Genomic DNA, 15,582 nt, shown 5'->3' with positions numbered 1-15,582 from the left:
GCGATCAGAATTGTTATGGACCCAGGGATGGATCCAAATGGCTCAACTGGTGCCAAGGGCGAACCCGCCGGAGGGGATCTAGTCACAGGAGATTCCGAGCACATGGGCCCCAAAGGTGCTCCAGGGGAGTCGGATTGCACAAGAGGTGCAAAGCCTCATAGAATTCCTTTAGTTTGGCAGGGCTCGCTCTGGCTCCAAAAAATTCAGGGAGGCAAAGATCAGATCCAGATTCAGGCTTAGTAGGTGACGTGTGGGAGGAGGTCCTAGACTTGTGGCATTGTTCCCATGCCTCGTCTGATGACTTGGACTGGCACAATGAAGATGAAGAGTGCTTCAACTTCATGGCCTTTTTCTTCTTGTAGGACTTGCCCAACAAAGATTTAGACTGCAACGATAACTGACGGGAGCAAGTCCAAGAGCAGTCCCGGTACCCTGCACGCAACAGGCACCTGGAGCAGTGCAGTCATTAAGTGCTGAGTGACTAGGAGCTTCTTAGGAGACATCCCTAACGCACACTGGAAGGTAATGCTCAAAAAAAGGGTTTGAAAAAAAGTCAAAATCACTAAGGTAACTATTCGGGATCTGCGCTGACGGTGTGGAAATAAAAGAACTGATGTCAGCATGCTGGGGTGAAGCCTATATAAGCACCACACTTGTCACATCAGGCACAGATGATGCTAACCATGTCTACCCAGAGCCGATCAGGGCCACGTACAGACATGCAGATATACTGATCAAGATTCTCTGGATCCAGTCTGGCATCTTGAATATTCTAAGAGAAGGAATCTGCAGCTAGAAGTCTCTATCAGATGGTGCCATTATTTAATTTTGTGATGCGACCCTCTGGTTTAGGCCACGCAGGTTTTTGCTCTGAGTGTCCTGGGCGAGCTTGCTTTCTAGCAGCAGAGTTTCATGAATCACACACTATGAGGTTGTTGTTTCCTACAGCATCTCTGTAACACAGGAAGTTTGGGGACAAATAATTTAGTAGTCTGTGTGAGATTTTCTTCCTTTGGTTAAGTTGTCCTCTTACAATTATTTAGTCTTTGAATTGCTCAAGGTAAGATGACAGCTTGTCATTTACTCTTTCTATCGACTGTTTTGGGCTATAAAAGCTTTACTTTTGGTTTTTGGCTATAAAAAGGAGACAGACCAGACCATTCCAGAAAGTGGTCTGTTCAGAGAGGTACGATCCAGCGTTAAACATGAAACAAACCCATCTGACTAAGGATGGCTTTGTTATTATCTTATGCTTGTTTGAAGGGCCATAAGCTACAAATAAGTGCTCCTTTTGAGTATTTGGCCTTTTGTAGATATCATTTAAGTCATCATTTAATGTCATTAGACATAAGCAGCCACTCAGCTGCAGCTGCATAGTTTGGAAAGAATGCTGACAAAGAGATATTCTGATTAGTGAAAAGTTGCAGGAACTTTAGTCATGAACCCAGGATTCATAGCTAAAGATACATTGTCCGTGAAGAATTGTTAAATATAATTCCTTACAAGACAGTGCCTGTAATTCAGTCACTTTTCTAGTAGATGTTACTGCTACCAAAAACATTGTTTTCCTGAAAGCTGCTGTATAACATTTCTAATGATTGGCTGAAAGGGTGGCTTCATTAACGCGGTTAGGCAGTGTTGAGCTACCAAGATGGTAACAGTCTCTAGAGGGAAAGATCTGAATAAATCCTTCACAAACTCTATAATCAACCTTTTCAAAAACAAAGGCGGCTATCTGGTCTTTTGAGGTATCTCCAATTTGCTGCCAGGCAGATTTTATTTGAGGCATATTTAAGATCTGATTTAGCTAGGTTTAGGAAATTAGAAAAACAGGCCAGGAGACATACCAATGGTGTGCAAATTCTCCATTCCTGCCCATCTTAAAATGTTTCCATTCTACAACACAGGTCTTAATAGTAAATGTACAGGACCACTCTAAATGTTTGCCTACAGACCTCAGGTATGACAAAATGACCAAATTATAAGCCTTGATGAGCCAGCCTGACAACTGAATTTGACTAAGGAAAATGTTGGCGTACTTGTCACTTGGTCCTGGACAAAAGTTGGACATATGGCTTGAATTGTATAAGAGTCTGGATTGACATGTTCCACAACTCGGCACACAGAAGTTGACAGGTCAAACAGAAGCACCAGAGTTACTTTGCAGTGCTCTTTCTTGATCTTGAAAATCACCCTTGCAACTGGAAGAATGGGTGGAAATGTGTATAGAAACTTTAAAGTCCAGCTAACTGCATAAGCTTCACCTTGAGATCCTGGGAGGCCCACCTGCTCGTAAACAGGAGGCATTTGGTATTTTAGTCTGTTGCAAACGTATCCCATTGCAGTTTCCTGTGCCCATGGGATACCCACTGCAACTATGTGCAGTCAATTTCCCGTTTGTGGTTATCTGAGAGTTGTCTATTGAGACGATCCACTAAGTTGTTCTGTATACTTGGAGCTCCTAACCAAAGCTTTGGAGCTTCCGGAGATAACAGGAGAGGTCTTCTTAGCCCCTGTTTGTAACTATAATAAATGGTAGTAGTATTGTCTGCTCAGAGCAACACTTGCAAGTTCTTCACTTATGAAGGAAAGCCTTCAGAGCCATCTGAGCTCGAAGAGATTGCCTCAGCTGGCAATCTGCCTCTGGGCGACATTTCCATGTTTTCAGGGTACTTATGTGTGACAATTCACTGCTTTATGTGAGACACTTTCAGTGACACTTATAGCGACTACTAAAGAGTCTCAGAAGAAAGTATCTTTCTTGTGTAATATTATGGCCTATAAACTGCCGTAAAACAGCTGCAACACTAATGAAGTGCTTATGCTAGGTTACTACCCTATCCCTTTTTAAACACAACACAAGGCACCTGACAGGTACTGCCCACTGTGTGCCTATGGGCCCTGTGCGACTAGATGCTTTTAGACCAGGACTGTCTCAGTCATATCCTGTCCGAATAAACACTCACATAGCAGAGACTTGCATGTGTGGACCATTCCCCACACCCTTTCAATGGCTCAGTGACCTAGAGGAAATGCCAACCAGAGACAAATCCACCTGGGCACCCCTCACATCATACTATCTTGGAGCCACAGGAAACATAGAGCGACTGACCAGCACTTCCACCGGGAGTTGGATGATTCCCCACTATCACCCACCTCCAAACCAGGCTGCTGCATCTTAAGGCAACTTACATAGTGCTCAGAAGTGACCAAGGAGATGTCAAGTGCTATATAAATCTCTGTAAAAATGCATTAACAAAATTGTGTTTGTGACTCCTCAGCCATCTGTCCCATATTGTTACAGACCAGGAAACTCCTCTAACCCATACTTTTCATTCATCACTAACATATCATGTTTGTACCATATTATAAGAGCCCCTTTCATGTGACGCTTGTTGCTCTTTAAACGTCCTGGGGCCATCTTGGTTGACAGTGACCTCACTGGGATTAGAAGGACCTTGTTACAGGACATCACTTACCTTCACATCGCTATCCTCACTCTTTTCAGATCCTTTTTTCTTCTCTCTGGTGAAAAATAAAGCGGTGTCAAATTTGCAACACAACAAAGAGGAAAACAAAATAAATATAAATATCATACAAAACGATGACAGTGTTGAAAAGGGGGATGTATAAAAGGTGACAACCATAGGTAACCATTCTGAGCAGTTGTTCAGTCAGGTGTTCACTATGCTACTTCAAACACTGACATGCAAATCAGGCATAGCCTTATTTAGAAGTGGGTGATAACAGGAAATGTGCCACAAAAGTGGACATTTTTCAACCACACACCCCTGCGGCAGAGACGTACCACTGAATATGCCATCGGAGAGGCTTCTCCACTTACTGCTCCCCTTCAAAAGCAGGTTTGCTGGCTTTTTATCAGTTCACGTTCGCAGGTGAACTAGATCTCTGAAAGAATAATGCACACCAGCTCACTAACCACTGGAAGAATGCTTCCAGTGTGAGTGAGACATTAGTTTTGTTTATTTCCAATGTTTGTGAGGGGGCATTAATTGTGTTTACTTCCAGTGTATGTGGGACATTAGTTTTGTTCATCTCAAATGAGTGGTGTGTGCTCCAAGTGCATGCAAGACATTACTTTTAATTCCAGTGCATTTGGTACATTCCTTTTGTTTATTTTGAGGGTAATGGGACATTAGTTTTGTTTACTTCCAGTGCATGTTGGACATTGTGTTTTCTTCCATTGTGAGTGGGACATCGGCTTTGTGTACTTCCATGGTGTGCAACATCGGCTTTGTTTACTTCCAGTGTGCATGGTACGCTAACTTTCTTTATTTACAGAATGTGTAGGACATAGCTTTTCTTTATTTCTAGTGTGAACGGGACACGAGTACTGTTTTACTTTCAGTGAGTGTGGGATAGTAGTTTTGCTTTCTTCCACTGTGAGAGGAACATTAGTTTCATTTACTTCCAGTGCATGTGGGACATTATTTTTCTTTATTTCTACTTTTTGTGGGACACAAGTTTTGTTTACTTTCAGTCCTTAATTAATAATACATAAATGGAAACTTATCAAAGGGGGAATAATACCAATCACCATTACAAATAATTAATAATACCAACATTAAACAAAGCTACTCAAATATGAAATATACATTAGCATAATGTAAACTTCAACACTATGAATAATGCCAATGGTAATGGAACATATCAAGTTCATAAATAACACTGCATTGATGGAGAAAGTCCAGCTCGGAGGCAGTGCTTTTCTAGGGTGGTCCTGTTGCTTTGAAATGATTTGGCCCTGCAGTTAGAAGAAATAAGTCACTTACCTGTAACTGCAGTTCTGCGGTATTGGAATCTTTTATAGATTCATATCCTTGAATCATTCTTCGTTGTTGAGATGGGAGTCGCCGGTACAATATAACAGCAAGGCAAAGTTAAATATAAAACATAAAGGCCATAGGCCCTTCCATTTTGAAACCTATCATAGTCTAAAGAGACCAAACTTATCTTTCAGCCGATCAGGCTGCTTTGCCCTTCAGAAATCTCCTGAGAGATGTTCCAGTCCCTCAGATTTTTCATAGCACAAGTGCAGGAGGACTATATATAGGAGGAAAAGGTGAGCTTCCCAGGGGAGGAGGGAGGGTTGCATGTGAATCTATGAAAGATTCCACTACTGGAGAACTGCAGTATTGGAACTTTCATAGATTCACATGCTTACATCCGAGTATAAAGCAGTGGTGAGGCACATTGTACTGTGAGTAGCTAAGAATATAATTGTATATATCTATCACATTAAAAAAATATATATACACCCAGACATAGCACAAACAAAGACATAACTATGCACATATCTGATAAGATGTGGATAAACATATGAAAATATTTCAGTAAGATGTTACCAAGGAAAACACACATTATATTTAAGCAATGTGCAAAACTAATAAAAGGATGGTGGGAAGAAAAGGTAGCTCACCTTTACCGAAAAGATGCCTTAGGACTGCTTGGCCTACTGCAGCATCCCCTGGAGGTGTCAAGTCCAGACAGTAGTGTTGCGTAAAGATATGCCTCTTCTTCCAGGTAGCTTCTCTGCAAATGTCCTGGACTGGCACACCGGAAAACAGTGCCATTGAGGTTGCTATAGTTCCTGTAAAGTGAGCATGCACCAACGTCTGTAATGGCTTTCCTGCTGCTTGGTAACAGAAGTGAATTGCAGCTAGATATCCATTTAGCTATGCTCTGTTTGGAAAGGGGTTGACCTTTCCGTGGCACGCTGGAAGCCACCTAACGGTTAGACTTACGAAAGCTCTTAGTCTTGTCTATATAGAATTTGAGGCATTTCTTGATGTCCTAAGAATTAAGAGCCCTTTCGGCCGGTGCTGAACAGTTAAGTAAGAAAGTTTTTAAGATCAAAGGTTTGCTGAAGTGAAAATCCGAAGGTATTTTAGGGATAAATTTTGGATTTGCACGCAGGATTACCCTGTCTTCTCTAAGTTGTAGAAAGGTTCTTGGATAGTGAGGGCTTCAAACTCACTGACCTGTCTGGCAGATGTCAGGGCCACAAGGAGAGCAACTTTCCATGACAAGTACTTTAAATTTGCTCTGTGAATGGGCTCAAATGGGTGTTTCATGAGCTGTGATAGCACCGTGTACAGATGCCAGGATGTGTGTGTGTGAGGGGAGGGGAGTCTGACGGGAGGGAAAATCCTAAATAAGCTTTTGAGGAATTGTTTAATTATTTTGGAGGACCATAACAAGGGAGATCTGGGTGACCGTCTGAAGTGAGATATGGCTCCCAGGTGAACTCTGATGGATGTATGAGCTAAACGTGAGCATGGCAAAAGCAATAGGTACACTATAAACAAAATCCCTCCCATTTGAGAGAATAAGTTTTGTTCATACTGTCCGCTCTGGCCCTGGAAATTATCTCTCTACATTCAGGTGAGATGTTAAGATGGGCGACTTTGTTGTGTTCAGGAGCTAGGACGGTAAGTGGAGAAACTCAGGATCTGGGTGCAGGACTTGGCCCTCGCTCACTGTCAGTAGATAAGGTGAAACTTTCAATAAATGTGAGGTTTCTCTGACAGAAGGAGAAGCTCTGTAAACCAGTGTTGGCGAGGAATTATACTGCAAGGCTCGACCTTCATCTTTGTGAGAACCTTTGGAATTAGGTGAATGGAGGGAAAGGCGTATGCAAAGGTTCCGGACCATGCCACTGAAAACACATTTCCCCACGATCCAAGATGGTGATGCCAGCTTGAAAAGAATTAGCATTTGGTATTTTTGGGGTCTGCAAAGAAGTTGAGATTGGGTTTGCCCCATTGTGATAATATTTGGTTGATTGTCTCCTGATTCAGTTACCACTCCTGGAAAGAGGACCTTAGCCTGCTGAGATTGTCGCTGTCTCGTTTTGCTTTCCTGTGACATGCTTCACTCGCAGATGCACTCCATTTCGGATGGACCAATTCCAGATGTCTTACGACTCTTGAGACGTGAGAAGTGATCTTGTACCCCCGTTTGTTTATGTAGTGCATCACTGTCATATTGTCAGTTCATGTGAGGACCGCAGAGTTCTTTATCTTGGGAAGGAAAGCCTGCAAAGCCAGATGTACTGCCTTAAGCTCAGCAGATTGGTGTGACAGCTCTGATGCGGCTTCTGCCACTTGCCACTGACCTGTAGGTCTTGAAGGTATGCTTCCTATCCTTCCAAGGAAGCGTCGGTGGTAATGACCAATGGAGAGGGTGGAGAGAGGAATGAGAAGCTGACTGAGAGGTGTGTCTGCAGCGTCCACCAAGACAGGGCTTCTATCATGGGTGGAGTGACCCTGATGATATCGTCTAACAAACCTGTCTCTTGCACCCATTGGAGGTCTAGTTCTTCCAGAAGGGGTCGCATCCTTAGGAGGCAGAATGGATCTAGAGGAATTCATGATGACATCATCCTCAAAAGTGAGTTGTAAAGGCATGCTGAAAGAGACTCTTTTTTTCCAAACAGACTTTGCCAATGATATTAGCTTTATTTGACTTTCTGATGTGGGGCCTTGTTGTTTAAACTATCTTGATGGTCATGGGTTTGACTTTTTCTAAATCAGACTACGATCCAGCATAACAGGGCTATGCAGGCATTGGTTGATTTCTGTGCTGCTTGATTGGAATGTGCTTTTACAAGCCAGTCGTCTAAGTATGGGAACACTTGGGCCCTCATTCTGACCTTGGCGGGCGGCGGAGGCCGCCCGCCAAAGTCCCGCCGTCAGGTTACCGTTCCGCGGTCGAAAGACCGCGGCGGTAATTCTGACTTTCCCGCTGGGCTGGCAGGCGGTCTCCTTCAGACCGCCAGCCAGCCCAGCGGGAAAGAGGCTTCCACGATGAAGCCGGCTCGGAATCGAGCCGGCGGAGTGGAAGCTGTGCGACGGGTGCAGTTGCACCCGTCGCGTATTTCACTGTCTGCGCAGCAGACAGTGAAATACATGTAGGGGCCCTCTTACGGGGGCCCCTGCAATGCCCATGCCAGTGGCATGGGCACTGCAGGGGCCCCCAGGGGCCCCGCGACCCCCCCTACCGCCATCCGGATCTCGGCGGTCCGACCGCCGGGATCTGGATGGCGGTAGGGGGGGTCAGAATCCCCGCGGCGGTGCAGCAAGCTGCGCCGCCGCGGAGGATTCAATGGGGCCGCGGTACACTGGCGGGACCCCGCCAGTGGTGCCGGTCCGACCGCGGCTTTACCGCCGCGGTCGGAATCCCCATTGGAGCACCGCCGGCTTGTCGGCGGTGCTCCCGCGGTCCTCCGCCCTGGCGGTCAAAGACCGCCAGGGTCAGAATGAGGGCCTTGGTGTTTTTGTTTCCTTAAAAAAACTGCCACATGGGACTAGGCATTTTGTAAAAATCCCGTGGACTGACTTCAGACCAAAAGGAAGAACTTGAACTGGTGGCTGCCCATTACTGCGAACCTTAGGAATCTACTGTGGAAGGGATGGATGAGGATGTGAAAATATGCATCCTGCATGTCTAGAGTTCTCATATAATCTCTGTGGTTTAGTCGCAGGAGAATATCTTGCAAAGTTACCATGTAGAACAATTGCATTTTGAGATAATTGTTGAGATCTCTGAGGTCGAGGATAGGCCACCATTCCTTCCACCTTTTGTGAATGAGAATGAAACAAGAATAAAATCCATTTCCTAGCTGTGAAAGAGGAACTCTCTCTTATCGATCTCTTTCGGAGCCATATGATCTCTGTGGTTTAGTGATGGGAGAATATCTTGCAAAGTTACCATGCAGAACAATGGCTTGTTGAGATATTTGTTGAGAGACCCAAGGTCGAGGATAGGTCACTATTACTTCCACTCTTGGTGAATGAGAAAGAAACAGGAATAGAATCCCTTACCTAGCTGCGAAAGAGGGACTCTCTCTATAGCTCCCTTTCGGAGCGTGGCCTTGACCTCCAAATTGTGCAGACGTAGATGTTTGGAAATAGAAGTGCGCGGTGGGTTTGATGGTGGGATCTGAATAAATTCTAGGGTGTGGCTGAATTGAACAAGGTCGAGGACCCATTGGTCCGATGATATCTCTTGTCAAGGTTGGATGAACTTCCTATCCTGAATGGTGGGGAAAGAGAAATAGCCAGAGCATGTAACAGGTCACTGGCGACGACCAACTTCCTTTCCCTGATGTGTTGCTCTTCCGCTAGGTGTAGGTCTGTTGTAAGCCGCTTGAGGTGGTTGACTTTGGGAATATTGCGAACAAACTGTTAAGAGGTAGATGTGTAGGAGGGATCTCGGTATTGCTGATAACCTCCTCTATATGATGTTATCCCTCTTCCTCTGATCCCACAAAAGGGCAACTTTTTGTTCAGGAGGGTCCCCAGAGATTTAGCCACATCCATGTCTGTTTTAGTTGTCTATGGAAAGTTGTCTATGTGCTTGCCAAAAACAGCTTCTCCATCAAAGGCAAGATGGAATAGTTTCTTACCTGTAACTCCAGTTCTCTCGTAGGGGTATTTCCATGATAGTCATAAGCGTTGAATAGGTTCGCCCGCCTGTGGGGACCCTGGAGCACTTTTACCAACATAACTTCTTAAGTGCTCATGTTCGCCTTACTTCAGGAAGGCCTGCGAAGTCACTTAAGAATGTCCATGTGCAGCCTTGAGGAAAGGCTACAGTGTAAAAAAAAGTCTTCATCCAGTTTGCTTTAAAAAGGACAAGTTAAGTCTCATGCATTCAAATGCATGAATGAGTTGAAAATTTAGCAGAAAAAATCCTTACAAACCTTTTCATATTGCAAAACAATAATGAAGGAGTGCAGGGCAGTGTAGCCCATAGGCTGCCATTATCAATGAAGAAAAAGGAGACTGTGGCTTTAAGAGCAGCCAGTTCCCCAGTATCCCATCATGCCTAGAGAGAGGCAGTTATCTCAGTTCTTTTGAAGGCAGTCCTAGCTGAGAGTAATGATAAACCTGGGATAATATTTTGCCTACTCCACCGGGGAGGAGGACGGGCTGCTTATGACTATCATGGAAAAACCCCTACAAGAGAACTGCAGTTACAGGTAAGAAACTATTCCTTCTCCCGTAGGGGATTTCCATGTATATTCATAAGCGTTGAATAGAATAGCAAGCCCACCCCATAGACAGAGCAATAATGAAATACACTGTCAAGCAAAGAGGTTCCCGAGAGAAGCCTGTCCTACTTGAGCATCTGTCCTGGCGTCAGAGTCAAGAAAGTAATGTTTTACTGAACGTGTGAATAGACCGCCAAGTCGCAGCTCTACAGATGTGTGCTAAGGGGACATTCCTCATCAAGGCAGTCATTGCAGACTTGCCTCTGGTAGAACGTGCTCTCAGTCCAAGTTAGGTGTTGGAGAGATGCTTTGTGTATGGGCTCAAATGGGTTTTGCATGCAGCGCAAAAGGACCACATTAAGCTCCCAAGGTGGAGAAGGGCGCCTACCTGGAGAAAAGACCTTCTTTAATCCTTCTAAGAAATCTTTGATGACTAGTATCCGAAAGAAAGAGGTTTTCTGTAATCAGTCAGAGCTGCCACATGGATCCTAATTGAAGAGAGTTGCAGACCAGACTTAGCCAGGTGTAACAAGTATGGAAGAATGACATCTTCCTGGCAAGATGTAGGGTCTATCATTTTGGAGGAACACAAGATGCAGAATCTCCTCCATTTGAAGTAATATGCTGTACAGGTAGATGGCTGTTTCGCCTCTTTTAGGATTTCCATACAATCCTGTGGAAGATTTAGGTGTCCATAATGTACTAACTCAGGAGACATGCTGCCAAACACAAGGAGGAGAGATTAGGGTGTCTCTTCTGCCCTCCGAATTTCGTTAGGAGGACTGGCCTGCATGGCAGCCTGAGATGTGGTCGGAGCGAAAAGTGAAGGAGCTCCAGGAACCACCACTGCCTCGGCCACTCTGGTGCAATGAGGATCATTCTGGCTGAAGTCATTGAGAGTTTGAGAAGGACTGCTGGGATCAGTGGAACTGGTGGAAAGGAATACAGGACCATTCTATCCACAGAGCATTCCCCAACGATTCTGGATGGTAAAACCTGGCAACGAAGTCTCGGCATTTTCTGTTTTCCTCTGTGGCGAAGAGTTCAATAGAAGGTGTGCCCCACAAACAGAAGATATCTTGAACGACAGCTTCGTTGAGCACCCACTCGTGGTTCTCTTCGAGAACTCTGCTGAGGGCATCCGCTTGTACATTCTGAGCGCCTGGAAGGTGAGTTGATACTATGTTCAACCTCCTGGCTAGGAGCCAATGCCTTATTGTATGGGCCTCTTGAGACAAGACTCTGGTTCCCCCCTGCTTGTTCAGGTAATACACAGTGGTGTTTGTCTGTCTGGACAATCAGGGTGTCGGTTGTGAAAGATTGGAGAATGGCCTTGAGAGCTAGGTGCACCACACGGAGCTCGAGGAGATTGATGTGGTATGATGTCTCTTTGAGAGACCAGAGGCCTTGTGTTTGTAGGTGACCCACATGGGCTCCCCATCTGAGGAGAGAGGCATTTGTCACGATAGTCTGCTGGAGGCTGTGGACGGAAAGGCATCACTTGTAGGAGATTGATTAGAGAACACCACCAAGCAAGGGATCTGATTGCGTGGGAGGACAGAAAGATTTGGTCTTCCCAGTTTTCAGACAGTTGATTCCATTGGTCCTCCAGGCACTCCTGAAGAGGTCACATGTGAATGTTGAGTGTCAGAAAGATGCAGGAGGCCATGGAGCCTAGAAGTAAGGAGACTGTGCGAACTGTTGGGCGATGCATAGTTTGGAGTGCACAACACTTCTGGAGAATGTCTAAGCGTAGTTCCTCCGAAGGACACACTTTTGCCTGTAGTGTGTCTATGGTAACTCCTAAGTAGTGCAGTTTCTGGACTGGAACCGTCGTGGACTTGAGATAGTTGACATGAAGCCCTAGCCGATAAAGAAAATCGCATGTCTATTCGAAGTGCAGTTGGGCTTCTGCATGGGTGGATGCCTTGATTAGCCAGTCGTCCAGATATGGGTAGACGAAGATTCAGTGTCTTTGAAGATGTGCTGCCACCACAGCCATGCATCTGGAGAAAGTTCTGGTTGCTGACTTGAGACCAAATGGTAGGATGGTGTATTGGAAGTGATCTTGACCCACAACAAATCTCAGGAACTTCCGATGCTCTTTTACGATATGAAAGTAGGTCTTGTGTAGGTCTACTGAGCAAAGCCAGTCTACTTGATGAACCTGGGGGTATATTTGGTGTAAGGCCAGCACCCTGAACTTCTCTTTTCTGATCCATTTGTTGACAATCTTCAGGTCTAGAATGGGTTTGAACTATTTCTTGTCCTTTTTTGGAACAAGGAAGTACCCTGAGTAAATGCCTTTTCCCTGCTGGTTGAGGAGAACAGGTTCTACTGCTTTCTTTTCCAGGAGGATGGAAACTTCCGCCTTTAGAAGATCGATATAAGAAGTGGTGGACTTCTGCAGAATATTTGGTGCCGGGCTGGAAAACCTGAGACAATACCCATTTTATACAATGTTCAAGACCCAAGCGTCTGTTGTAATTCGTTGCCACTCTGCCAGGCAATTGGTGATGCTTCCCTCCACCGGAGTGGGTAACGGAGGTGGGGGAAGAAAACTTTCAGGGTTTTGAGGCTGTAGGTTGTTGAGAACCCTGATTGGATTGATGTGTCATACGTCCTCTTTGTTGTTTTCGCTGAGGCTAGTAATTGCGGCTGAGTTTTTGCAGGCAGCCGCTGAGGGGTATGAATCCTCTGAGAAGAATAGCGACGTTGGAAAGGTCGGAAGGGCCTTCATTGCTCTTTGGGTTTTTCAAGGCCCACTGCCTTCAATGTGTCCACATCAGCTTTCATCCTTGCAATTTCATCGTCAGCGTGAGAGCGGAACAGAGTGGAGCCTGAAAATGGCAGGTTCTGAATGCGTTGCTGAGCGTCCGGTTTCAGTGATGTCAGATGCAGCCATGAATGACTCCTTTGTGTTACCCTGTGGCAGTGTGTATGTGCAGTGAGTAAGGAAGACTCCGCCGCTGCACTAATGATCTGGTTAGAGACCTTGGCACCTTCTTAGACGATCTCCAAAAATCTTCCTTCTGATCTCTATGGAGGTGTTCTGCAAATTGGAGCAGGGAGTCCCACAGGGCCCTATCATATCTGCCCAAGAGGGCTGTTGCGCTTGCAGCTTTCATGAAGGTTGCGGCTGAACTACAGACTTTGCAGCCTGTTGAATCCACTTTCTTACTCTCTTTGTCAGGAGGAGAGGTAGAAGATGGAGAAGTAGCGTGAGATTTGCGGGCAGCCAGTATTACCACTGAATCAGGTGGAGGATCGGAGCGCAGAAACAAAGGCTCTTGTTCCGGAGGACGATACTTTTTCTGTGGTCTGGAGGGAGCAGACTTAGTCGTAGCTGGCGTAAGGAAGACTTCCATAGCGGGTTCCAGAAGACCAGACACTAGTGGTAGCAAATGTCTGGCGGTGTTGCGCTGCTGGAGAGTCTTGAATATAATCGAAGTAGATGGAGTCGGGACAGCCATCGGAATGTTGAGTTTTGTTGCACCTCGTACTAGAACTTCATGAACGGTTTTGATATCATCAACCGGTGAAGAACGAGGTTGAAGTGAATCTGTTAGTGTTGATGAATAGTCTCTGGTGGAGGATGGGGAATCTCTATGACTGTAGGCATGTACTATTGATCTTTGTCTAGATCAGTGGCGGGAATGTCTTGACCTTGAACGGCCAGATGACTGATGGCCATGACGAGAATGGTGGCACGATCTAGAGCGCGGTCTGGGAGCTGGGGCTTTGATAGGCACTTAAGGCACCGGAGGTGGTACGGGTTTTGGGAGAACCGAAGCAGTAGGCCGCAGGGGAGTCAGACTTCTCAGGGAAGGTTGAGGAGGAGGCGGAGCAGCTGGTGGAGGAGAGGTGTGCGAAGAAGGCAACGAAGGAAGAAGCACCAGAGAAAGGGAATGGCGCAAACCCGATGAAGAGTAGATCCTTCTCCGTTTCTGCCTCCTCGACATCAAGGGACTCTTTGACGTCGATGTTGAGCGGGACCTCGACGTCAAACTGTGACGTTGGCATTTTCTTCGCCTCAACATCGATTCCAATGAAGTGATATGCTCCTTGGCATCGTCTGCCCTGGAGTCCTCAACATCATGCAGTGTCTTAACATCGAGCAGCGACGTTTGTGCGAAGTCAAGCCAGACTTCGACGGCGAGCATGTCGGCGCCGTACCTCCTCTCGACGTCGACCGGGACTGAAAGTGTTTTCTTGCAGAAAAATGCCTCTCAGACCTTCCACGTCCAATGGAGGCTGAGGGAAGAGCTCTGGTGGAAGACGGACCTTCCCATCGCTCAGAGGTCCCACTGGCTTATTGACGTCGTCTCTCTGCTCTCCCTTGAAGGCGAATCTCTGCTCTCCCTTGAAGGCGAATCTTCCCCTGTCACACAGGGTACGTCTGGAAAATGACTTGCAGATGTTACAGGAGGCCGGAATGAGTAAAGACGGTGGGCAGATGATACAGACATCATGAGAGTCTTTTTGGCCTTTTTTCTGCCACAAAGTAGCCATTTGTCAAATAGAGAAGGCATTTTTACTGGGAAAATGCCTTAATTCCAGACAGAAAAAGACACAAATCAAGAAAGAAAGTCAAAAGACGTCGAATGAAACAGTTGTCACTGAGATTTTCACTGCATTTTGAAAGAAAAAAAAACTAAAAAGGTCAAGCTCAATGCTGTCAGCAGGAGCCGGAAAAAAGAACTAAGGTAACTGTCTCTCTCTAGGCATGATGGGATACTGGAGGACTGTCTGTTCTTAAAGTCACAGTCTCCTTTTTCTTCATTGATAATGGAAGCCTATGGGCTACACTGCCCTGCACTCCTTCATTATTGTTTTGCAATATAAAAAGGTTTGTGAAGGATTTTTTCTGCTAAATTTTCAACTCATTCATGCATTTGAATGTCCTTTTTAAAGCAAACTGGATGAAGACTTTTGGACACTGTAGCCTTTCCTCTAGACTGCATATGGACATTCTTCAGTGACTTTGCAGGCCTTCCTGAAGTAAGGCGAACAAGAACACTTAAGAAGTTATATTGGTAAAAATGCTCCGGGGTCCCCGCAGGCAGGCAGAACTATTCAACGCTTATGACTATACATGGAAATCCCCTACGAGAGAATGGAACCGTGCTACAAATTGTCTTCTTTTTGCTCATTATTCTACTATAAAGTATCGGCAAGGGACTGAAAAAGTACGGCCCAAACTTAGCCCTTGTTACAAGTCCCGAATACAGCACCACTTGCTGTGCACTGTAAGTCACTACGGACCAATTACATTAAGTAACAAGGGACGCTGAGCCAAAAGATTGCGTCCAGCCTCCTCCAGTCGCTGACGGGTTTTGCCCGGGCGCAGCCCGCACGCAGCCCACGCTGAGGGATGACAGGAGCACTTTTGAGCATGGCGTCGGCAAGAGGCCCTGCCACCAAAATAGGACCAGCTCTGCAACTACGCCTCCGGGCATGTTGTACCTGACAGCAATGTATCAGCGATGGTCCCAGTGGCTAAACGGGTCAGGCCCCACAGCAGGTAAAGTTCAAACAGCCCTGCGCTGCGGAATGACAGAAGT

The 15,582-nt window shown here is 45.8% G+C and overlaps 1 protein-coding gene across 1 annotated transcript in view; it reads right to left on the bottom strand.

The window, feature by feature from the left end:
- The window catches only part of CACNA1F (calcium voltage-gated channel subunit alpha1 F), a 1,139,147-nt gene that overhangs the window by 696,197 nt on the left and 427,368 nt on the right, over positions 1-15,582 (bottom strand). Inside the window, exon 18 of the mRNA XM_069209307.1 lies at positions 3,480-3,525. Within this exon, the coding sequence (XP_069065408.1) occupies positions 3,480-3,525 (46 nt within the window). The remainder of the gene's footprint in view (positions 1-3,479; positions 3,526-15,582) is intronic.

The sequence above is a fragment of the Pleurodeles waltl genome, chromosome 10, assembly GCF_031143425.1.
Source record: "Pleurodeles waltl isolate 20211129_DDA chromosome 10, aPleWal1.hap1.20221129, whole genome shotgun sequence".
NCBI lineage: Eukaryota > Metazoa > Chordata > Amphibia > Caudata > Salamandridae > Pleurodeles > Pleurodeles waltl.
This window is presented reverse-complemented; position numbering and strand designations above follow the sequence as displayed.